This window comes from Taeniopygia guttata, chromosome 14, assembly GCF_048771995.1.
Source record: "Taeniopygia guttata chromosome 14, bTaeGut7.mat, whole genome shotgun sequence".
Classification (NCBI taxonomy): Eukaryota; Metazoa; Chordata; class Aves; order Passeriformes; family Estrildidae; genus Taeniopygia; species Taeniopygia guttata.
Genome location: NC_133039.1, coordinates 10,311,383 through 10,337,464, shown reverse-complemented (window position 1 = coordinate 10,337,464; position 26,082 = coordinate 10,311,383). Strand labels below are relative to the sequence as shown.

General features: G+C 41.8%; 1 protein-coding gene across 1 annotated transcript; it reads right to left on the bottom strand.

Moving 5' to 3' along the window:
• Nucleotides 1-1,083: 1,083 nt before the first annotated feature.
• On the bottom strand, nt 1,084-22,002 carry EMP2 (epithelial membrane protein 2). The gene is made up of 5 exons (XM_002197136.7): nt 21,801-22,002; nt 8,032-8,143; nt 5,899-5,992; nt 4,423-4,569; nt 1,084-3,864 (listed from the first exon to the last, which is right to left on the bottom strand). Exons 2-5 carry the CDS (start codon nt 8,107-8,109, stop codon nt 3,680-3,682), a joined length of 504 nt encoding a protein of 167 aa, XP_002197172.1. The 5' UTR covers nt 8,110-8,143; nt 21,801-22,002; the 3' UTR covers nt 1,084-3,679.
• Between the last annotated feature and the right edge of the window lie 4,080 nt (nt 22,003-26,082).

Sequence of the window (26,082 nt, the reverse complement as noted above, 5' to 3'; positions counted from 1 at the left end):
CTTGATTCTACAGCCTTGAAAACATAAGTCTTCTTTTTAAAAAAACTATTTTTAAACTTTACTTCCACATTTCATTTTCTTTCATTTTATTACTTCAGAGGGGATTATTACACATATAAAAGAAATAAAATATAATATTTTTTTTCAGCTTCATTAGTTTATTTCAGTATTTCAATTTCAATTCAATGATTTTATAATTCTTAGCTGTCTTTAGTGTTTGGAAAGGTAGTGGCTCATCCTACTCCTGTCTTTAGGAATTACAGGAAGAATTCTTTTCTTTGGTCTGTTTAGTTAAATGGCACAAACTTCCACAATGCTGAAGATAAGAACAGACCAAGTCAAGCAGTCTCTCCATTATTTTAAACACATTAAGGACCACAAAAAAATTAATTGTCGATGTAGCTGGGGTAAAAAACTAGTTAATGTCTAAGCAGCACAGATCCTATCACCTACAATATTTCTCAAATATACAGTATAGCAAAGTAATGCCCATCTCTTGTTCTGAACAGAATACATAAATAAAAACAAACAATTTTTTAAAAAAATTATCTTTACATAAATATTAAGGATTGTTATTCCAAGATTCTTTCCTGTGCTGCAGATGATTACTTGCTGGGTGAAAAACATAAAGGTAGGTTCACGGCTGACAGTGAATATTTTAATAATTGGGACTTTTCCTTTTTATTCCGTATGATTACAAAAGAGAATTTTTATGGGGTTTGGGAAATTATTTCTGTGTAGTTGGGGGACTGTTTTGAATGGATCTGTAAAAACCCAAGTGTGCTGTGTGATTTGCAAACCCAAAGCTTGGACCAGAGCAGATACAGAAGGCACTGGCTTGTTTCTCACATTATTTGCTCATACGGACAAGGCACTCAACCTCATCTTCAAATATATGACTGTTCCTGCAAATGATGAAAATAAAAAAAAAAACCTTATAAGTAATAACTCCTCAGAGCATCAGTGGATCTTGCATTACTCAAGACATTCTTTTGACACCGTAATTTAAAAGTTCAATACACTAATATTTTCTCTGCTTACCCTGAAAAGTCTTCAACAAAGGACAAAATAATCAGCTTCTGATTCTACTACAGGCAGGAAGAATTTAATTTCACCTGTTCACAAAATAGTCAACTATTTCTCATCCAACATTTTGTAAATATATCCCAAGCTTAAAGACAAGGTCAGATTATTAAATGTATTAAATTTGCTAATACAGTACAAGAATTTGTTTTAACTTTATTTTCATGTACATTTTCAGAATATATAGAGTATAGAAAATGTTATATTTTAAAGGCATACAATGTAGAAAAAAAAAACCAAAATATGTTTGTCCTGCTCAAACTGTAATTCAGACTGATTTGGTATTTGTTCACTTGTTGTGCAGAACATTCACATCTCTTCTGTGTGGCATCATGCACATGCTGGTGTTTGTACACAGGTGGAGGTGTTGTGCATCAGAGTGTTTGTTGTGTGTGTGCTTCTCACTTTATTAAGGGGACAGAGATTTTACTGTGGAATTAAACTGTGTTCATGTATATCTACATCTTTATTTTAAATATTTGCTCTACAAATGACCGGAGCATTATCAAGGCAAGAAACTGAAGCATCTCTGCAAGTCAGTGGCATAAAAGCTTAACTTAGAATTCTTCAGGACTGTAGTCTAGATATTAGAGCTTAATCCGTATTTGCTTAAAAATTTCCCTTATTGTTTCATGTTTTAATAAATGGAACAAAATGCCTAGCTAACGTCTATCTACTTTCATCCTTAAAACTACATCCACTTATTTATTTAAGACAAATTCTACTTGCTAGCCAAAAACTCAGGTTTTGAACCTGAAATGTATTGAGCAAGTTATATAAACACCTTTTTAAAAAGTAGGGTAATAATTCTTGAAATTCAGAGCACTCCCACTAAGAGGAAAAAAAAACCTGATGAAATACTAGCATGATGCTAGACTGGGGAGAATCTCTTTTCTTCAAACTGATGTGGATTCTTGACTATTATTATTACTTTTACTGTCATGTCCTGCTTGCTCATCCTAATTTTTTAACAGTCTTTTTGAGATTTCTTTGCTCCCAAAAGACAAGCAGCACATGCCAAAACATTATAGGATGTTGAGGGAATGAAGATGAGCTACATGACCTGTCACTCACGCTAGAGACAGTTCCTAAAAAGCTATGCACCTGAACTTTTACTTTGTGATAAATCAAGGATAAATCTGAAGAAATCAAATAAAATTTCATTATCTGATGTCTAATGTAGTAATTATTAACTTCAGTAGAGCAACACTGCCTTATGATACTGAACTTGTTCTCCTTAAAGTGTAATACCTCATTCAAAACCTGTTTACTTTTATACTGCCTGTCTATTGGGCCAGCTGTAGTGAATATAAAATAAATAAATAAATGGTTAGAGCTTTTTAAAAGTCAAATCTGTACTTAAGCATCAAAGCTGTGACTAACAAGGACAGGCTGCTTCATTCATTCTTCACGCTGATCTCCAAAATCACCATCAGCAAATCCAGTATTACACTGCAGACCAGTTAAGCCTGGTATTAGAGCAAAGATTTCGCTCACAAAATTACTGAAAAACAAAAACCACCAAGTCATTTTATGTATCCTGGAATTCATAAGCATAGCAATTGCACTCTGATTTGTTTAGTAGCCATGTTTAGTTCCAGCAAAATCCACAAAGGAATTTAAAATTATTTTTTTAAAGGCCAATTTCCTAATGGACAGACTCAGGGAATGCTTTTGTACAGGACACATTAACCATGAAATCACTACATGATAAAAGCCCAGTGTAATGAACATGTGAGTTAGGCTGTAAAAACCTAAATTTGGCATTGCTTGATCACTAGTCTGCTTAGAAATTTGCAGATATAGGCCCAGTAATGCTTTTCTGTTTCCCTTTTCTCCCTCTCAGGAAGGCTGCCCAAGGCTAAGCTGAAGGGATTCAGGACTGGGGTGGGGAGTTCCTCACTGCCCCAGCTGCCAGGGCCCAGGCTGAACAGGGAATTGGCTGATAAATGCTCCCACCAAAGGCTCTGTGTGCTTCAATTAAATGTGAAAGACAATCAAGAGAAACATATGCTGGAGTACAAAAAGGACTTGTTTACTTTTGCAAAGCAAGTGGTTTTAATAAAAACTTGATGACACTTACTGCACATTATAAAGAGCAGAACACTGGTCCTGTGCCAGGGCAGGCGCTGTGACTGCAGCTCTGGGCTTTAGAATTGTTTGCTTTTTCATCATCATCTGGGCCTCGTTTTTTTACACACCCTTATATTTAACCTATTTCAAAGGGATCTATCTGGTCCAGGAATATAGTTAGGAATATATTGTTTATAAATTAATTTGTACGGGCTTTATTTGTAATCTACTAGAGACCAGGAACAAACTGTTAATGTCTAATAAAGGAAAACCATTTATGATGATGAAATATGTAAAAGAAACAACTTGACTCTGTCTTGCTCTGACCCCTGACCTGGAGGTGCCAGGCATTTCATTCCACCTGCCTTCTTCTTTTTTTATAAATTCTGTTTCATATCAAGAACACAGTACATTTTTAGAGAAACAATACCTTTACTACAAAACCATGTAAATGATTATATACAAAATGGTTACTGGAATTTGGTTTTGTACTGCAGTGACAGAAATACCTAAGTGCTGACATTTATTTACGCTTCCTTAATACTAAGTACATCACTCCACTGATCAGGGTAAAGGCAAAGGCAATCCAGGCTAAGACAAAGGAATAGCCATATTGGCCTTTGGAAACTTCCATTACATATCCATGGCTCTGGTGCAGTTCTTCATGCCTGTCTGTGTAAATGGAAGCTGCAATCATAACACACAGACCTGCAGGAGAAAGAAAATAATAAAGGTCAGCATCTTAAAATATTATCAGGACACACATCTATTCTGTCAGTTGCTTCCACCAATGTCCTTTCTTTGCAGACACTCATTTTCCATCCTCAAATTAAGCTGGAAGCTTTTCAAGACATATTTTCTGTTTATTTGGCAGGCTTTAAAGTTGAAGTGCTGTTGTGTATCTATGTCATTTGCAGTGAACAGAAAATTATTCTGAACATCTGGGTAGTTTTAAAGACTGACAAAAAAAATAACTGAGTGCTTGCCTGTAACAATTAGAGAGTTATTCAGCGTGTTCAAGAAGTTCAGCATCCCAAATTCTTTCCCTTCAAAGATTAAATTACTTCATCCTGAGCAGTGATAGCATCCATGTTTTAATTGCCTATATATTACAGAATGGTACAACTCACTGTTTAAACAATTATGAAGGATAAATTATGGCCCCAAGAGCACTACAGAGTTCTCACACAGCTCATTCTTTTTGAAACCTGTTCCTACTTTTCACAAAAATATAATTAAAGTCAAAAGTGTTGAAAAATCACTCACATGACAGGAGCTGGATAACAGAGGTTAACACAAATCTTTCTCCTTGCTTTAGACGGAAGAGTTGAAGAATGAAAACCAGAAATGCCACACAGCAGAAAATCGTAGAAAGGATCATGGCGGCCTGAACAGCCTGAATTGATTGATACTCTGCAAAAACAAAGTAGCCTTGATTAAAAATCGTTTCTCTCTTTGCCTTCTCTTGCAGGGAGTAAAGGGGCAGAGCCATGCTCTGTAAGTAGGAGTTCAGCAGATGCAGCAAAGCAGTAGTGTGTGCATTGCAGAGGCTGATTCTCCTCTCCTTCCTTGGTATTAATACAGCCAGTGGCTTAAAGACTTCTAAAAGCTTCTCATCAAACTGAGTGAAAACACTGAAGAGACTTCTGCCACACCTCACCCTTTGCTGCCATCAATGTCCTAGAAGCACAGTGAAACTGCCAGATATCCCAAACAGCTTCCAAACGCCCACCAGACCTGGAGACAGCTCTGTTCAGGGAGGTGTAACCAGACAGGATACCCATGCTTGGCACTGAAGATTCCTCTCATTCAGCTTTTTCATCCTGTCCATTAGCTCCCTGTAAGTGAGAGCTAAAGTAACCAATACCTTTCTAACCACGGGCAGCTGCTCTGTGCCAATCTGCAGCCCCACTGTAGCCAGGCTGGGCCACACAGCTGAGCTCCCGTGGCCTCTCTCCTCCAGCACAGCCAGGCTGCAGGCAGGAGCTCTGAGCAGCAGACACACCTCAGCCACTCCTCATCTCCCCAGGGCGAGCACCTGACTGCAGTGGACACACAGTAATACAGGGAACAAATGCACATCCTTAAAGCCGGCTTAGTTGAGATAGCCTGTGTGGAGTGCATCAGCTCACTGCACATTACAGGCCCTAAACTAACCTGATGCTAGGAAAACAAAATTACTTCATGGGTACACAGTTCTTCAACTTATTTACCTCTTGAATGTACTCACAGATTGAAAGGCAATAAATAAGTAGAACATTTGAGAATACTTTCAATTTTTGTAAAGCAGGATATTACTCTAGGCTGTATATTAGGACTTCCTTGTTAAATCTCCAGCTTGTATTTTCTTCTACTTTTTCCCCCATTCTTGTACACAGTCAGTATGTTTAGGTTCTTCTCTGCAAGTTCAATTCTGAGACAAATTATATCACTTCAAATAACTTCACTGTTTTTATCTAATTTTTTTAAGAACTTGTTAGCAGTCATTGTTAGTAGCTTGTGTTTACTCTTCTGCACTGGTCTCCTAAGTGCACATGACAGTTCCTTCTGCTTTCCTCTCACAGAAACTGTTGGAACAGCTGCCTTTCCAAAATGAAAAACCAATATTAAAGTTTTTAGAAGACCTGCCTAGTTAGGATATGCAGATTTCTGAAGAACTATAAAACTTGTCCCTGTAAATTTTGTAGGAATTTCATTAGATCTGCTGAAGGAACATAGACACAGGCATGGAGGGACACTCACCGTTGAACTCATCAGTGATAGCCATACAGGTGCTCGTATTTGTGGTACACACTCTCCAGACATCTGTAGAAAAGTTATCTCCCACCCACCAGGCCTGCAAAATAAAAGTAAAGGGCTTTTACAGAGAGAAAAAACAAACAAAACCCACTAAACTCCTTTGTTGTCCAAGTGTCTACTGATCAGATACATCAGCTATAACAATTTTCTGTTCATTTTTGATACTTAGCCACTCAAATGAAATGTGAGATCTCATAGCATTTCAGAATAAAGGGTATATCATAATCCACAGGTCATTCTCATTTTAGACCTCTCTGAAGTAGGTAAGGAAGGGCATCTTAAACATCCCAAAAGCACAAGGGATTTCCACTGTTTGGGCAGAAATTTTGTGTAGTCAGTGATTACTCACTCCTTGAGACACCTAGACAAGATGTGCTTTGTACACCCAGACCCTGTTTAGGATGCACACCTCTCTGAAGGAACAGCATTTGCTAATTTGCAGGAAATAGCATCACCTGTGAAACAGGAGTCCTTTATAGATGTTCTGGGTCCTGCCACTGAAGTGATCAATCTCAATTCAATGCAGCTGTGCTGAGGTACACTATGGCATCTGTCTGGTAATGGCTGGAAAATTAAGATCCTCCTGTGGTATTTCTGTTTTGAGGTTTAAACATTCATGGCAAAATGGTACTGCAGCATCTGAGCAGATTTTTACAGTAGCTTGGAAAATGACAAGCACTCCACAAGTGGCATTTCCTCAGGAAACCTATTCCCATTCCAATAGCTACCCAGGCCTTTGTTTTGACTAGAGCTGCACAAAATGTGATTTTTAAATACGATTCCTGGTAGGATCTGCTGCTTAAATAGACATTCCAGAAGCCTTAGAGCTTACTGTGCAGCTTTGCAAACAATACTGCAGTTAAAACTATAATGTATTATGGTACTAGGCGTATGGATAAACGGAACACTGTGTTTTAAGAAAAATAATTACTTTCTCAAAATTCCATTCATTTGGATTTTACAGTGCAAGTTCAGTACGTTATTCTTCAGCTCTGAGCTCTATATAATATATAAATACATTATATAAAATCTAATAGAATATGGTTGTATGGTTTAAATTTTTCATTGTTCAAAAGTAGCTAATGACACAAAGCAGAGTGCATAGACTTTTATTTCTGCAATAATTTGGGTTGTGTGTAGTAGATTTGAAATAAGATTAGGTTGCTTTGCCCACTGTCTTTTCTTTCTAAATATTCAAAGGAACAGGGTAAGACAACCTGCTTTACTGCTCAAATAATGACCTACTTCCATGGAAAAATCAACCAGCTGACTAAAATGTAACATCTGAGTTTGTACACTTTTGCAATAGAAAGTTGTGGGTAACACAAAATTTCACTTGGAGCATGGTCTTCACTACACAGTATTTTCAGCAGCAAATTTTTCTAATATCAAAAGCCTGTACACGAATCAGACCTCATAGACAGATTCCAGTGCACAGACTTCTGATCAGGATAGTGGGCTGTTTTGGAAAATGGAGAATTATATTAAAAGCTAGATATAAATATTGGAGGGTCAATTCTTTTTGTTCACAAAAATAAAAGGGAAATTTGAAAACAATGCAACATAAAATATTCTAAAGCTTTGGGCTGAAGCTACTTTAACTTAATGGACTCAGATACATTCATGGTGTCTCTCATGATTTAAGTGGGCATCTTGGACAAACACCTGTGAGGCAAAGCACACCTTGATTGAAATTATCTTCACACATTAATCACCAGCTGTTTGAACTTCAGATTACTTGACACAAAAGGACAGTGGGTTTTCCACTCCTCTCTGCTTCATATCCAGCTGAATCAAATCCCTGGGCTCCACTCTATAAATATCCTCCCTGGCCAAGTCTCTCCCGGGGAGAGGATCTGCTGCCTTGAGCTCACAACATGATGCCCTGGACAGCCTTCTCCACAGCAACATGTGTACCCAAGGCGTTTTTGTTACTGAAAGGTCTTAGGACACCAGTGTGCCTAACAAACTTAGGTCCTCTCAGTAAGCAAGTTGAAGACTAGAGAAGAAAAGCTCAATTTTTATGAAGCAAAGAAATCCCAGTGTGTTTGAGAGACAACGAGAAGTGACACTTACATTGTCGATAGTTGAGATGAACAGCAGCGCTGCTGAGGTTATGTGAAACACGATAATGAAGGCCAGGAGAATCAGCATCCTTGCTCTGGGGAGGCTTTAGGCTGAGTTAAATCTGTTGAACATAAGAAAGAATATGAACAATCTTTAAGAGCTGTCAGTGGATCAACCTGCAGTTCTGCTGCTGTTAGAGACCGTAACATCAGATGCAGTTGGAGTCCACAGCACATGTTCTATCTCTGCAGATACTTAACTGGCATCACGGGTGTTAAAATGAATCACAACTTGAAATGAAGCCAAAAGCTGCATTTTGCCACCTTCCAGCATAATGGCTGCAGTGAATAAACACACAAAGAAGTTCCATTCTGTGTGCAAGGATGGAAAACTCCCTCACATCGACTTCTAGAGAAGTGCATTTCAAATTACAGCCTCATGTGCTGTGTACAAGTGATGAAAATATTTCCACTGACTGCAGCAAGGTCTTGCTTCAACCATCCTTCCAAAGAAGGAAGAACCAGATGTCAAAAGGATGATTGTAGAACAAAATTAAATGCACCAAGAACTACCTCCTAGATTTAGTAACACCTATGTTGTATCTTAGGCCTCACGTCCTTTGTTCATACAATTTTAATTTTTATCCATTGAATAATGACTAAGGACTATCATTGTCTTCAATGTATTGCTCCCACTGGTAGGGCTGAATAAACCCATTAGTTACATAAAAATCCAGTTAACTATTTTATGTTCAGTCACTTAATACTCTCTGTAGGCTACCTATTACCTTCATACTTTATTTAACCCACCTATTGCAATGTCACATTTCACATGAAAAAAATATGTTCTTATATACAAGAGAATCAGAAACTGTATTTAACTGAAATCCCTATGAAATCTGTGGGCACATAACAAATAGGTTAGGGAAAATTACTGCTACTAATACACAGAAAAATTAATTGCTTGACAGATCTATTTCCTCTTGGCCAAAATTCTTGCCAATTAATATATGCTATAAGGAATCTGTAGTTTTGCAGAACTTTGCAGTTAAGGTGCACCACTCTGTACATCATCTGCATGTTGTCACTCATCAGTACAGTAATACATATTTCTCCCTTTGCTTTGGACACATTTTATGATGTCAAATGATACCACTCACATAACACAGTAAATATCCAGAAGAAAGGGCAGTTATGAATTTTAAGACTTTCGTTATTTTTATCATGTCTAACCCCCTCTCTCCTTCTGCCATTTACAGGAATCGTGAACCACATGAATAATTTAACCAAAGAAAAGGACTACTCTGACAGCATTTTTAAAGCAGCTCCACTGGCACTCTCATCAGGGCAAATAATAACTACTCTGCAAAACTTTAACAAAAAGATAATTGACAGCATAATAACTCAGTGAATAGAGACCAGGAGTTCCAGAATAATCCTCCCCATCTCTACTACAGTACAGAGTTGTAACAAGCTCAAAGGCAAAAAGCATTGATGTGCTTTTGTGAAAAATAAGGGGATAGCCTTAAATCGGTATCTAATCAGAATGACTGAGTGGGAAAGTCAAACCCTAAAACTGGAAAAGCAGCTACTCTAGTGTGTCTTCCTTCCCATTTCCTCTCTGTTAAACACTGCCTTCTCAGCCACAACGAAGAACAGAAAGTGGGAATTTCCTCCAATGAGGTGATTCTACTGTATGACTCAAAGTCCTCTGAATCCAGTTCCACTTCTAGAAATGTCATTCATGGTTCTCTATCAAGCCTTGCTTGAAAGAAAGGAAGAAGAAAGGAAAAGAGGATATTTTGTGGGTTTGTATAATGCCACATCAAAAAAATTTCATTGTGATATATACCAGTCTTTGCACAGCACCCTCTTGTCTTGTGGCTGTTTTTTTCCTGAGGTTCATTTCTTGCACAGATGGTATCTAAGCATTCAATAATGCAACAATCATCTGCCATGTAAGGCTAGAGAACCAAATTGTACTTGCTATTATTTTAAGAACAACAATACAATTTCATTCTATTACATGAAGTAACATAAAGTAAGAGACCAAAAAATGTAACCTAATTAAAACCAATCTTGCAAAAGCAAAACTTGCCAGCACAGAAGAACCCACTTTATCTTCAATCAAGTGAATGGTTTTGTTTTACTGTTTTCAGCCATAAAGAGAAGTGTTTCAGACAGGATAGATAAATATGTAAACATGTATGGCTGGTGAGAAGACTACATTTTTTGTTTTATCCAAATAAAGCCAAGATCAAATGAAAAACATTTTTGTTTCATCTTTACAAAAAAAAAAAAAAAAAAAAAAAACAAAAAAAAAAACAGGGAAAAAAGAAAAAAAAAAACAGTAAGAAAGGTCTGATGGTTCTGACGTTTCTTTTTTGAAGACCCTTCCTAACAACCATCTTTAGATTCCCCCTCCTGCCTTGCTGGCAACTGTTCCCTTCACAAGCTGCTACAACTTCTGTGTACACAGAGCTAAACAATGACACATGGAGACAGGAATTAAATACACTGGGGGAAAAGAAGGAGACAGACCATTTCCAAGTAATTAATACCAGGAAAAGACAACAAGAACTGGTTATCCAATCTGTCATGCCTCAGCAGGATCCCAGAAGTGCACAAACCTCAATCACTCCTACAAACTTTCCCTTCCCATGGCGACTCAGGAGTTTCTGTGGCTCATCCCAGCCTGCACAAGGAATAAGGAAGGGAGTAGGGCTTTCCAGAGAAACTCTGTGATTTGTGGGCAGGAAGAAAAGAGCAGTTCCCCTCTTCCAAGATGCAGCCAGCAACATTGCAGATGCCACTACAGAATCTGCATCCCTCTCTAGGCAGAAATTCTGGATTTCGTCTCTCAGAAAGAACTACTAGTCCTTCTCCACTCCATACAATTCAAAACCTTACTGTGCAGACTCAAGATTCTTCCACTGCCTCAGGAAGAAGCTCTTCCTTCCCCAATCTTCTGAGGACAGCCTGCCTGGGAACCTCTCCGAGCAGCAGGCAGCTCCTTTCCTCTCTCCCTGTGAGCAAGGGAAGGACACAGCTACAGAGCACACTTCGCATTAACATTCAGAATTCTTATTTTACTAATGTATTAATGTACTAATGTAACCAAACACTTTGGTAACATCCTATTCTGCACACTAGCTGTATTCCTTTTCTTATTTAGCATGAATTGTTTCCTGGGAAGAGTGATTTTTCACCTTCTCTCATTTGCAGTTGAAACACACCATGCTCTCAGGTCAAGGTGTTCATGAATTTAAAGTACATTGCCTTTAGGCATGGATGAAGACTGAGATGATTCAACAGATATTGTTTGTCATTCCCCAGAGTGACTTGAATTCTTTTAATAGTTTTTATACACACAGAAATAGATGAGAAAATCTTTTTGAACACACTATACTTATGATGATTGAGCCACTCTTCTCAGAAGTACGTGATGAAAAGACTGTTACAAGTTGCAACAAGGAATATTCCAATTGTGAAAAAAGTATTAATTATATTCAATGAGCATGATTAAGTACTGGAACAGGGCCTATGAGGCTGTGGGATCTCCATTCTTGGACATCTTCCTGACTTGACTGAAGCAAGGCCCAGAACGTCCTGATCTAACCCTCTGCTTGGAGCCAGAGTCTGACTAGAGACCTCCAGAGGCTCCTTCCAGCTCAGCTCTCCTGTCAATCTGTAGCTATTTCAGGAACCTCCCTGTACTAATCTCCAGCAAAGCTCTGACAAAAGAGAACATAATATTTGAATTAACTCATCACATGTGCCATTAAAAACAGATTTGGGGGTTACAGTAAGGATGAAACTGGATGTCAACATGAATTCCTTCAATTGCAAGCCTCAGCATTTAATACCACTTCATAAGGTATGGTGTAAGACAGAAGGGGACAGATACTGCTGAGCTACAAGTGCAGACTACCACTGGATCTAGAAAGAGTAAATTACAGGAATCCCACTGAACACACCCAGATTTGCTGTGGTAACAAGGTTTCCCACAAACACTGTTAAATTGCAGGATACTTACACTAAACACATTAAAAACAGAAGTCCAATTATAGCAAGAATATTTTTTTTTTAATTAGTGCAGAAATAATGCTCCACTGCTATTCCATTTTGCATGGGGAAGATAAATGCAGCAGTCACACTTCTCTTGAATCTCTTCAGTAATGCAGACTTTTGGAAGCAGTAGTTTGCACTTGCCATGGGTAGAGAGCCTGATGAGCTTTTAGAAGTGGCTAAGAAGGGCTCTGCTATAATCTCCTGGACATGCAGAGACAAGTATGTTTATACAGGATAAGACACTACAACCATCACAAAACTGCACAGAAAAGTAAGGTATCTAGGCCAGGGTTTCCAATAGTTCTGAACTGTAGTGTTTCAAAACTGGATTGTCTCCCTATCATATCACACATAAAAACACAGCCCCTGCAGAAAAGACTCAGTTTATCTCCAGGATAAAGTGTATCTTTAATGTCCATCAGTATAAAGAAACATGACTATTCAAGTTTTTTCTGCTGTTTAGTACAGCAAGCAAGTAAAAATGGAAATAGTCTTTGACAGTTCTTAACAGAAGTTTTATCACTACTTTCCAACCCAGATGTCATCTCCAAAACAAACTCTCTCCTTTCCTCCCATGCAGTTCAACTCTGCTGCCAGGCTGTTTCTCATGTTTGTGCATGCTCAATTTTTGCAACCAGCAATACCTAGTGCAGTGTGTTTATCCTGGGCTCATTTGCATTGGAAAGGCTGAAGCTTACCCTCCAACACTGGCTGCTGCCCTCAGTCCCTAAGATCAAGTCAGGGTTTTTATCATCTTCATCTGAGCCCACGTCTGAGAAATCTTCCAGACAGACAATCCTGGTTCATACCCTTAGAAACACAGTGAAATCTGCAGAACAGCTCCTGCTCTGCACCGAGGCTGGGGATGTGCAGACTCTCAACACCCACATTTAGTGCGCTGAAAAGACACACCCAAAACAAGGGGCAGAGGATCCTGCTAAACAAGTTACCATACCTGCAGCTCTCTGCACTGAGATGTTTCATTTCAACAAGAACAGCAGGTCTTTGGGCCATCAATAAGCATTCAGTTCAGCTGAACTTTCTTGAGGTCACTGGTGTAAAACTGAATCAAAGCAAACCTTAAGTATCAATTCTTCTGCCCCTCAGTGCAATAATTAAGTCTGAAAATGTGAATTTAGAATAAAAAGTCTGTATACTTGTAGCATGAGAAATCTGTCATCTTGTGATGCATCACAAGTTGTTTGGATTTACATGTTTTGCTCAGAGTTCTTGTGCCACATCTCACGGTGTCTCATGACAGAGACCTCTGAAGCTGGCTCACATTTTGCCTGTACCATTGTCTCTATAATCTTGCACAAAATTCCCTGTTTATGAAGAACAGACTGATACTGTTAACTTTCTTCTTTTTTTTTTTTTTTTTTTTTTTTGTCTTTTATCAAGTATGAAGGGTTCTGTTTTTCTTGTGTGATTCTCAGAACTGGAACCAAAAGTGAAGTTCAGACAGCAGACTTTCTCTCAAGCCAGCAAGAGCTTTGAGGATTTCAACAATCCTTTAATGCCTAAATATCCAACAACATAAAGGACGAGAAAATCGGGAAATGTAATACCAAGAGAATAATTACACCAGTTGAAACAACTTACTCCAGTTTCTTTATTTCTTCTGAGTTAATTTAACTGTTGGGAACACCAACACTCTTCAAGTGTACATTAAAATTGTGACTTGTTTTCATGCTCAGATGTTACCCAGCTAACAGTGAATACAGAAAATGAATGTCCTCCTTCAACCAGTCTCTGCAGCCAGTGTGGAGACCTCCAAGAAGTGCTGGCAGGCTCTGACTACACGTCTCCTGGTGTAAATCTAAGCATGAAGAACAATGTGTGTTCCACATGAAGTAAGATTTCAGGCCCCTGCTTGATGCTTGGCTTTGGAATCAAGAGGGCTACGTGTCCTGTGAGCCCCTAGATGGCACAGAGACCATCAGCTCTTTGTGTTTGCTTAATTGAGAACACACTCAAGCCACAGCTCTGTGCTGCCTAGTTTATGTGGAAGGAAGAGAGCTTTTCACTTACACTTCCACCTGCTTTTCAGAGTCCTTCCTCACAAAGCAATGAAATCGGAAGGAAATGAATCAAAGTTCCCTGCACTCAACCACTGTATGAAAGCAAAAAAAAAAAATTTATCAATGCTCTTTTCTAGAGCTCCATTTGAATGACAATATTTATGGCTTTTTTAACATAGTGGCAGAAAATGAAGCAGTATCATCCTATCAGATCTAGATTTATTGGTGCCTTTGCAGAAGCTGTGTTAAGACCCAGCAGCCTCCAGCACAATTACAGTAGTTAGCTTGTTGTGTTTTGATAGTGAAATACAGGGCTTGGAGAGAAACTCACAAGACACAGTATGACCCCGTTTTTTCCTGTTTTCTTGCAGAAAATCGTGCCTTGCAACCAAAGCCCTGAGGTCTGCTCTTTGTGTGCCACACAACTGATATAAATGTACATCTATAGCTTAATAAAACCTTTTGTTTTTACAGTGTTTGGATGTCTGTCCATCCTGTTGGTACTGGTGGGACTGCCTGAGCTACAGCAGACTCGGAGTGAACACGCTCATGTGCCCGGCCTCCCTATCACCTGTGTGTGAGGGGATGCTCAGGCACCCTTTCAGCTCTTCCTCGAGGAACTTCATAAACACTAAATCTGGTCTCCTCCTCAGAAACCCCACCTAGTTACCAAAAGTGAAAGAGACTGTGATTACAGGTGAGTCTGGCAGATCATCTCCAGACTTCCTCCCTTCTCACCCTGTCCTCCTCTTTAGATCTACCAAGCCAGAACTCCAAACTCTAGGAAATTCTGACCCTGCTGTTCCATACATTTCCAAAGAAAACCAAGAAGCAAATTGCGGCAAAAATGCAACATGCTAGCTTTGAGTATGGAGACCAAAAGAAGCAGATGTTTCTAATTTCTTAGGAATGCTTTTAATAAAATTTTGACCTAGGGATGCCAGCATTGCTGCCACTTCTGTAACTCTGTCAGTCATTTATTTGCAAACAAGTTTGGACTGGGTTTAGACTTGCCCTACCACTCCTTTCACTATGGCCCTGCTGTGTGCACTGCATCAGAAAGTCACTCTGCCATGAAGCCTTTGTGGGCAGACTCAGCAGAAGAAAACCAGCAGGACCTATGGGAACACAGGGACACAATGCCCTGTAGTGGGGTGGGGAAGTGTCACTTACCAGGAAAATGAACCTTGTGACAGCTTACCTGAAAATCCTAAAAAATAGCCTGAAGCTTAAAAACTTCAAGATAGATGTATTCAAATACTCCAGCAAAATCTGGAGGAGACATTACTAGCCACTATATGCTGAGAAGACAATTTAGCAGGTACAGAAGTCAGCTGCCTACACAGACAGATATATTTGAACAAAAGTCTTTAAGACTTCATCTTCTCAAAACTGCTTTTTAGAGGGATTTGTGTGGTCAGCAGAACGAGAATCTTTTTCCTCCTCCAGCAGCACAGATCACACCATCCTCAAAAGCAAATCTTTTACACATTCTTAGGTTTCCCTAAAGCACTTTTTGTTGTAACTGTACTTTTATACTAGATAATAATAATCTGATATTTAAGATGTTCTATATCTGCACGTAATCCCAACACAACCCACAGTGGTGTAAGGCAGGCTGACACATTACTAAATAACACCTAAAAGGGCTACAATTAATCTCTGATTCCCATCATAGTCATCCACTTTTCCACCTTCAGTTTATGCTGAGCATCATATGCCTTTGGCAAATGCTAACAAAACAGTTTTTAATCAAAGACACCCTGTGGTTCAAGGGATTTCTCAAAGGGCACATATGGTTTGAGAAAACCCAGCAGTAATTTAAAGAAGTAACTGCTTGTGTATTGCAGTTTCTGGTTTCTTACAAAACGTAAATGTATTATGTCAGCTTTCACAAAGGCATGTGCAAAACAAGTTGTAAAATGTTTGTAACTTAGGTATGTATGGGTAGAGCTTAACTGTATTCTCAGAAAATTAAAGAAAGCACGCATCATTTTAGGTGTTCAATGCATGCTCTCTGTTCAGCTAGTTTGCTTGTTGTGCACCAGATACCACTTCAATATAAACAAAGTTGTGGTGTACGTTAAAACCTTCTTAACAATCTAGCTGGTCTAAAAGTACTTAAAGCTTGTTTTCCCAGCTTAACAAGACAAGAACTTCTCATTCTCACTTGCTCATTTTTAAAGATCAAGACAGAATGGGGATATACTTGCTTGCAGGTAAAAGCAAACACATGGAAGGAAAAAGAACTGTTTAACTTAGAGCTGAAAATATATGGCTATAAATCAGGTGTAAGCACATTTAGGATTTAAATTACAACTCTTAGAGCTGTCACATTCTGGAACAGCCTTACAATCACCACAGCTTAGGAAAAAGAGAGCTCCACAAAAGGATTTCCATGATGCAGGGACTGTGCTAGCCAGGTGACAGAGCCGCTGTCCTGAGAGGACCCTGCAGCTCTGCTCTCCTGTGAAGCCTCTCAACAACTTCACTGAGGTCTCTGTGCATTTCACAACAGGCTTTTTGCATGATACCCATGCCCTTGGCACTCGGCTGAATTCCCTGGCCGGCTCCAAGGGCTGCTGGCACTGCTGGCTGTCGGGCAGCGCAGTGACACCGTGCTGACCATGACACAGCCAGCTTGGAGGGACCTTTTGTTTCTCAGGTGGGCAGCAAAGCTTCCAAGAGTGAGCACAGCCTGTGCCCCTTGTCTGAGGGTCAGCTAAGGGCCACCGGTGCCTGCCAGCCCCCCAGGGCAGGGGTCAGCAAGCACAGAGCCCTTTGCAGCCTGCTGGCACTGCCCTGCCTCTGGCTCAGGGAAGCAGTGCTCCATGGAGCTGGGACAATGACACCGGGCTGTTCCAATAAGCTATTCAAGCTATGGGAACCCTCCCGGGAACCTGCTCCTGAAACAAACAGCTGAACTGAGGTGTGGCCTGGCCTCACCCCTGCTCAATCACCGTGAGGACACATTTCAGTGTCGAGGGTGTCTCTTCAATACCTTGGCAGGGCAAGGAGTGACAGACCAAGTAAAATACCAGACCTTTACATCAGGTTGACAGATAAAATGAGTCCTCAGTCAATGAAAAGGGAAAAAAAAAAAAGTACACCTGCAGCAGTGACTATACATTAACATCATTCAGAGCAACCCTCAGACCCTGGGCTCTACTGACTACAGGCTGCTGCTTATCCAGAGATTATTCCAGATACAACAGAACAGCTCGAGTGATTTATGATGTTCCACCTAATTAACCAACAAACAAAGGCAGAAAAGGTCTGTCTTTCCAGATTGAAAGCAATGCACTTAATTCTGTAAAAATAAAAGCTGATATTGTTTTAACTTTGCAGATGCTCTGTGGAAATTGCTAACAATTAAATGTGTTGCATTTGCTGTTGTAAAATTTTCAAACTGCTTGTTTTGATTTGGCTTTGACTAGCTCTGTGTTGAGAAATTTTGGTTTTAGTTATTTCAGAGTTTACACATCATCTATCAAGAGTGTGAAAACACATTTCTATTGGTGGTACAACAGTTGGCTATAAAACAAAAAGTTTAAACTCTCCACAACTACTACTTTGTTTGACAGCAACACTGTAGCACAGGATTAAACTGAATACTCTGCCTACCTCCAGAATGCAATTTTTATACCATAATTTGTAATTGGCGCAATTAAACTCGCCATGTGGACTCTCAAATCCAGGTAGAAGGATTTCTATGCCTTGTTTGAGCACACTCAGTGCACAGCTCCTCTACACTGGCTGCTCTATGGGACCAGCCCAGTCCCCTCAGCCCCTAGGTCACTTTGCCCTACCTCACAGCTGCACCCTGACCAGGCTGGACAGTGCCTGGATCACTGCACAGCCACAGTGCCAGGTAAGGGCACACCAAGCACCCAGACAGATGGGCAGGCTCAGCCAAGCCCTTCAGTTGTTCAGAGACTGTTGTGCAGGCTCTGGACTTGGGTTTGTTCCTGCCTTTGAACTGAACAGTGGGTTTGCTGCTTCAGTGGACTGAGCACTGCAAGCCCTGGAGAACGGGTGAGTGTGCAGAGCCCACCTGGCAGCACATGCACCTCAGCAGAGACATCCAGGGCCTTTGGAAGGTCCCTTTTTGTCTGGAAGAATGACAGAATTTGGATCTATTTCAGGGCACTAAACACCTGCACTAGACAGCTGAGGGAGTGTTCATACTGCCCACCTCGGCTGTTTGCGGCCCATGCAATTCCAAACATAGCACAGTGTTTAAGAATCAGTGAAGCAAACCATAAATATATATCCTATAGCCATCTCTAAGGGGTATTTGAGTCAGTCCACTTTCTGCTCCACCTACAGACTCCTGTGAAGATCTCTACACAGCCAGAGGGTTGTATTTTAAGGTCACACCCAAATTATGAGGCTTCACCTGGCATGCACATACCATCATTAAACCTGCCCATGAAACTTCACCAGCAAAATAAAAAGGTGTAATTACATTTTCCCCGTTCAGTGGAGAAATAATAATTCCTTTGATGGATGAATTCAGGCCATCAGGTTTCCCTTGAGATCTATTTTCTAATAATTATGATGCTTATCTTCCTAATGAAGTCATAAGCATCACCTGACATTTTAAGATATATTTTATGAAATTATCTACTCTCTACATTTTTAACAAAAAAACAGCAAAAACTGAAACTCCACTGCAAAGATCATGGTTTGCTTCGAGCATCTAAAAAACAAGCAAACCCTAACAAACACTGAATAGCTCCATGAATGGAATTCCTCAACGCTGTGCTTATGTTTCCCCTGTATTCCCTCTGAGACCAATGTGATTTCAATAAAAGCTGTGCATTCCTTTCTACTTTCAAATTTGGCTGTGCTGAAGTATTGCATAGATTTTACGTACAGTGTTTGCTTCACTTCAGAGTAAATCTCTTTCTTATTGGTTCCTGTATAACACAGTGCCTCATTCTTCTGGGTCTTCTTCCAACAGGAACATGGAGGAGGACCTGGAAAGTACATCTGCCAACTAGCAGTATAAAAGTCCTTGTCCCCAGAGACCTACTTATCTCTTTAATTAAACACATTCTTGTCCTGATTTATATGGGGATGTCATATCTTACATGATGCTCAAAACGCAAATCGAATGTGAAGTGCCAGTGGAAAATCAAAATATATTCAAGTAAAAAGGGAAGAGTCTCCTTGTGCTGCCACTGATCCCATTTTTAAATGACAGGGAAACAGCATTATGAAAGGAGACAACCTACACCTAATATACTTAGCAAAAGTACAGGAAGGTCTTGCTTCTTTAAATACCCATATGGGATTCATCAGTACAGCATTCTTCTTATCACAGAAGGAATGTCAAACCTGAGATGGGAAACAACCTTGACACAAACAAGACAACAATACAAAATAGAAGTAAAAGAAAGGCACAAGGCAACTGTAAAACAGGAGATGCTAATAAATCAAGAGGAGTCAAGTGCATTAACTGAAAGTGGGTGTAAGAGATGTTAATTTCTTCTAAACAGTGTTGGCCAGCAACAATAACTCCAGCATCTATGAACTGAGACAGAATCTTTGTCTAAGATAATAATGTTACAGCAGCCTTCAGTCCTGACCTGCTCAGTCTGTTGAATAACTTCCATTATTAATAAGGTTTTAAATCTGTGTAACCAAATAAAAGTGACTGGTTTTCCTCACTGGCAAATCCACTGTACAATCAACAACACTGTTTGTATGTTTATGATAGAAGTCTTTCCAGACCGCAAACAAAGAATACAACACCAGTAGCATCTTGTACTGATTGGATGTAGATTTTATTTGAAATTATTTTAACACACCATTTTTCTTCCCAAATGAGCATGCTAACAGGAAACTGATCACCTCCCAAGAGTCTTCATGGTATTGCTCCATTTCAACTCCAGTTAATGTTGATGGCTATGGGCAGAGCAATTCCTGGATTCCTGGCTGGGCAGACAGCTACCTGGTAACATCCCCATCAGCCACGCAGCTGGCACGATACAATCTGCACAACCCTTATTCTGCAGGGAGGATGCATCTTCCCTCAGGTACCCCAACAGTCTATTTCCTAACTCAACTCTACAAGTTCACAAAGAGATACAGAAAACAGCAAGAGTTCCTTCTTTTAATGGCTTTGAAGTAAAGGTGAAATCCTTAAATCTTATGCTGAATAAAGTCATATCCACCATGTTTACCATATGCCTTTCTTTCCATTCCCACTTTGATTTCACCAGTTGTGGCAAGTACCTGTATCCCAGCTGCATTCCTTAGGATGGCATTTGTCACACACTCTCTTACAAAAATGTTGCTGTACTCTCCAGCAAACTGCAATTCCCGTTTCTCCCCCAGTGAAACTCATGCCCAATAGTCCCCTACCACTCGTGTGGATTCCTGCCTGCCCACACATGCAGCCCCCTGGCACCTCAGTCCCAGCAGCCCAGCCTCACAGCTCTTTCCTGAACTACATGCACAGCAAAGCCTTCAACACCCAAGAAGAGGTCTGGATGAAGGAGTCACTATAGACTATTTTTATTACATAGAGAAAACATCTGCTCAGGCAGGCAAGAAGGCTTATTTTATATAGCTAACACACCAGCACTGTATATACAGAGTCTGCAAGTAAATGAAGAGAAAGAGCTACATTTTGTTTTTCTGATGATGAGCCAACCATAGCTGTTTACTTCCAAAGTTCCTAAAGAAAACGCCAAAAAAAATCAGTGTGAATTTCACAGCTATGTAGTGGGTTTCTTCACAGCCTTGTATCAAGTCAGAGGATACTACTAAGATGCTCTACAACAATAATTACTGACCATTTAAATACTATTCCCAACTGCTGTGAAGAAAAAAAAAAAAAAAAAAAAAAAACCTTCCTGCACTATGTGAACAAAGTATTCTTGCCAATAAATTAAAAGAGAGGCTGAACTGGAGGTTTCTGGATGGCAGCATTCTGTGGGTAAGAACAAGTCGTGGATAAACCTGCTGAGGAACACATAGCCATGTACTGTTCTTCCTAGAAATGTCCAAACAAGGAGCTGACCTCTTAAATTCAATACTCAATATTGCAGACAACCCACGATACTGAGAACTGCCTGACCAGCATCTGGCACGCAGCATCCCCAATGTAAGGAGGGCATTACATAGAGATAAAAAACACCCGTGAGTGAAACTGCGGTTTGAGTCAAGTAGAAAAACGTTTAATGCTTGCCAAAACTTCATAAACCGAAATCTGCACTGAATTACATCTAAGTGTATTTTCCTTCCACCGTTGGGGAGGAGAGGCTGCCAAGAGCTGCTACAAGGTTACTGCAACATACGCGAACTCCGCTGAGAGCTCATTATAGAAAAGAACAGAAAGAAACTATCCCGTGAAGAACGCGAACTTTCTGCGGGCTTGGCCCAGCCTGGACACCCTGGCGAGGAGCCCCTCGGCCCGCCCCGTCCCGCTCCCGAACGCCCCGGGCGAAGGAGCGGGGCCGGGGCTGGACGGGACCGGGACCGCTCTCCGGCCGGCCCAGCGACGGCGCAGCACCGCAGCCACCGAAATGAAGTGTGCTTCGTAGTAAACAAACGCGTGCTTTTAGTTTTTCCCCATTTCTGACGGGTTTCTTCCTCCCCTGGCCGGCGAAGCTGCCCGCTCCCCCCGCCGCCGCCCCGCTCCCCCCGCGCCCCCCGCCCGGCCGAGGCTACTCACGGGCGCGGGCCGGCGGGCAGCTCTCCGGGGCTGCGACCGTCTGGCGGCGGCGGCGGTGCCTCCGCCCGCCCTCCTGCGGGAATGATGTCAGCGGCGGCTGGGTGTGGAACCAGAAGGGCTTTCAAAACTGCCCCCCGGCCGCTGGCGGCGGGAGAGGGGTGTGAGTGTGTGTGTCTGCGAGAGTGTGCGGGCGCGGAGGGAGGGACGGACGGACGGGGCGCGCACAGGCGAAACTTTCCCCGCCCGTTCCCACTCGGCGGCGGGCGGGCATCCGGGCGCGCCGCCGCCCGGCCCTCCCCAGGGGCGCTCGGCCCGCCGTCCCCCGCGGCCGGGGCCGGTCCTCGCAGCGCTGCCCCCGCCGGCCCCCGGACAGGGCGGGCCGAGCCCGGTGGATGGGATGCCAATGGCCGGGCGCTCGACCCGCTCCCCGGGCGGCCCCCGCCTTCCGTCTGGGCTGACCATCCCGGAGGAGTGAGCGCTCCGCGCCGAGTGCGGGAGGCGGCAGGACCCTGTCCCGCGGGGCCGCGCACAGCGAGGGGCGGCGGTGCCACCCGTCCCCGCGGGCAAGCTCGGACGGCTGATGCCCGATGGTAGCTGGGCGAGGGCTCTTCCCGGGAGGGACAGGGCGAGGCCCAGGGCGGAGCCCTCTCTCGGTAGCCATAGCGGGGAAAGCAGCCGCGATTCCCAAAGCGGCCGGGACAGCTGCGGCGGCCGCGCTCGGCGGAGAGCCCGTCCCGGGGAAGGTGCCGGGACGGCGCCATTTCCAGCCGGCCGTGCGGGGCCGCTCCCGCCCCTCAGCGCCGGGCCCGAGCGGGGCCGGCTGCCGGCGGCGCCGCTGAGGGACGAGCCTGGGGCCGCCCCGGGCGGCAGCGAGTGCCTTGTTAGGGCAGAGCTGCCCTGGCCGGGAGCCCGGCGGGCTCGGCTCGGCTCGCTGCTGCCTGGGCTTGTTCGTCACGGAGAAAAACGTGTGTGTGGAGAGCTGAGGAAAGCTGCGCTCATAAGGCCGTCCCCGGGCAGCGCAGGTGAGAGCGGGTCACTGCCCGCGCCTCACGCCCGCCGCTCTCCTGAGGGGTTCACCAGCCACCATCGCCAGTGGAAACATCAGGCACCAGCTGTGCCCGTTTCCAGCTTGGCTTTCACATGGCCTTCGTCAGCGCAGCGATGGTATTTACCGTGACTCAAGCAGCCTGAAGACCGCAGTTCGGCTTTTTGGCTGCCTTGCAGGTTTTGGTGTGGGTACAGGCTCTTCGCTTGCTCAGATGGCGAAAAGGTCTCACCTGGCCTTACCACGGTGTGAGGTTGGCAAGGAAATCGATCTGTTCCTGTGTGATTACTAAACTGTCAGCTTTACGTTGTTTTCTTTTATGTTTTGCCCTCTATTACAGTTCTGCACAAGTTGTTGTCACCATTTGTTTTGGGTATTACCTAAAAATCCAGCAGACCATGACTCTTTCGGTTTAGACTCTATGTGCAAATTTAGGAGCAGTGTTTCCCAATCCCAGAGATTACCTGTTCTGTTAGAACTGTAGTGAATTCCAACAACACCATCCCTATTCCTAGAGTCTTTACACAAATAGCAACTATTACGCTGAGCAAAAACACTCTGTTGGTCACTATTCAAAAATTAGCAGCATGGCCCTACTTCATTGCACCTTCATTTTTTCTGCATTAGTGCCCTTGTATAGCTGTTAGGAATCTTATGTCTTGCTTAAAAAGCGGAATTATAGGAACACTGAAAGAGTTGCTTTGTCAGTCTAAGCACCACCAGCTCTGCCAAACACTGCAAGCAATTCAACTAGCGTGGATGGCATTTGGTGGCATAGTAATCTCTTATGATATCTTTTGCACTCTTATATTAGCTTCAGCTCTGTTGTAACTGCCAAACACATCTTGTGTTCACAATCACTTCAGGATCATACACAGAATACCCTTGCCAGAAACAGTCCTCAGTGTTCACTAAAATTTACATTTCTCTATGTTCATGTATTCCAAGTTCCTGGATAGGAGAGATTGGCACTTAAAGTAGTGGCTGCTTCTTTGTACAACACCTACTTTCTGGTAATTGCCTTGAGGTTTGACTGGAATGGGAATTAAAAGTGACTCTCAGGGGAGATGTTCATAGCTCTGGGGCTGAAGGAGCAAAAATGAGAAGCTTACCAATATCAAGTGGAGGAGACCACCCTGCTTGTCAATTCCCAGGGATTTCAGGAAAGTGGTACCTCACACTGAGCCAGCAGCTTTAAGCATGACAGCCTGACTTCCACTGAGCTGAAGTATTAGAACTGAAGTCACTAAAACATTCCCCTTACACAGAGATAAGTTTGCAAGTGGAATATGACAACAGAGCACTTGAGTTTTAAACCAAAGGTGTTGCTTACAACTCAAGGTACTAGAGTGAGGTTAATTGTGCTTCATCATGCACTTCATTTGAGGTGCTGCTTGCTAGTCAGTGCAGAATATTGTCCCTATAGGAAAACATCTACTGTTAAAGAAAGTTTCTTTTCTTCTCCCTCAATGCCTCATACATGGATTTTTAATTGTTCAATAGTTGTTGTCCATATTTTACCTTAGCTAGAGGCTGAATAAATACTTTTAAAGCAATATTAACATACTGCCAAATGACTACAGGCTTTTCCTGGAAACAGATTCTCCAGGTTCTGCTTTTCAGGCTGGTGTTGCACTGATGTGCTTGGAGTGATTTTTTTTTTTTTTTTTTCCCACTAATGCAGTGCTAAGTATCTGAAACAGGTGTTGACCTTTTTCCTGCCTTTTCCTTCCCCTAATTTGCATGAGGGATGATGATATGAAGGAAGAAGTGTTGCATCCAAGTACCCCCTTCTACTTTGCTAGGTTGACAGCAAAGCTGTTTTAAAGCAAAGTCACTGACAACAGAATTGCTGGTGTGCAAACACAAGACAAGCCATGCCATTCCGCGCCAATTCTTCCTGCTTGTCTTGCAATGTCCTAGACAGTATCTTTGAAAGTAGCCAGAATTCATAAATGAACAGAGGTATCTCTCCCACTTCCCACTACCAGCTGCCTTGCAGTGAACACAATTTACCTGTGTATTTGAGATAAGCCATTTTTTCCAGTAGTTAGAATTCCCTTTTATACATGAGGAGCTTTGAGAGCAAAGTTTGAAAGTGCAGGCTGAGTAGCCATCATGACCAGGAGAGGCTGTATAATGGAACTAGAGGCTCAAATACTGATCTTACTGGCATAGTGTGCATTGGATGGTGAAAGTTCCATGCGAAACATTGATTTACAGACAACTTGCAGATATGTAAATAGACCAGCAATAGAAGTGTTGATCTCATTAATTTGTAATATAATAAGTGGAGTAGTAAGTTGAGGGTATTTTTGCTCACAGTGATTAGATAGCTACATTTTATGCTTTAGCATGTATCTGTCAAGATGATGAACAAATTCAGTATTTTTGTAGCTAGCAGGGATCAGGGCATTCTCTGTGCAATAAGAGACTGTAAGTAAAACCAGGCTAACAAGATCTTTGGATTTATCTGAACAGGAATACAAGTGAACCTCGAAGAGAAGAACTTCATGATTGCCATTGACTCAAAGAAAGAGAAGCCTTCAGACTGAGGGAGCTGCTGATCAGTAAGGTAATTGTGTAATTACTTGTCCAGCTGTTAAATGGCTTCTGATAAAAATATCTCTGCCTGGACAGGCTGTAATCTGACTTCTTCCAAAATGGAAATGCTGTCCCAAAACTCCTTATAAGAGGAATGTAAGGCACGATCTGTTATAGGCTTCCTTGTAACACCAAACTGTTAGTTTATCCCAAAGAAAACCAATGTACCAATGAAAGTCTTCTACCACAGTGACAAAACTGACACTGTATTTTTCTTCAAGAATTTATGCAAGAATCCTCCATATTATTGATTCAGAGTATACAACACTACGAGACCCTTTCTGTGCTTACTTTTCAAAAAGAAGTTACGTTTACTGCCATGCCAACATAAGTAATACTGATGAGCTGGTGCTGATTGGGAAGTGGTTTCATAAATGAAACTGAGTTCAAATGTAGGCTTGTATGGCAGTGTTGCCATGTCCATAATTGAATAAATAGGAAGTGTGCTGTAGGAGAATTTTACCATTGGATAGTTTAATGAGGAGCAGAATGGAGAAAACAATGAGAAAGAAAAGAGTGGCATGGACTTTTCCTGTTTCATGGCTCTTTTAAAGTCCATCCGAAGGAGCTGCTATGCCATAAATTCATTAGTCCCCTAAAAACCACTGAGCCATAAAAAGGTTCTCACACCTT

Coding starts and splice junctions, on each gene's coding strand:
- EMP2 (XM_002197136.7), bottom strand. CDS start 8,109: ATGCTGATTCTCCTGGCCTTCATTATCGTGTTTCACATAACCTCAGCA. Junction 5,993..8,031: donor TCATCTCAACTATCGACAAT/GTAAGTGTCACT, acceptor TTTATTTTGCAG/GCCTGGTGGGTGGGAGATAA. Junction 3,865..4,422: donor TGTTATCCAGCTCCTGTCAT/GTGAGTGATTTT, acceptor TTTCTCCTGCAG/GTCTGTGTGTTATGATTGCA.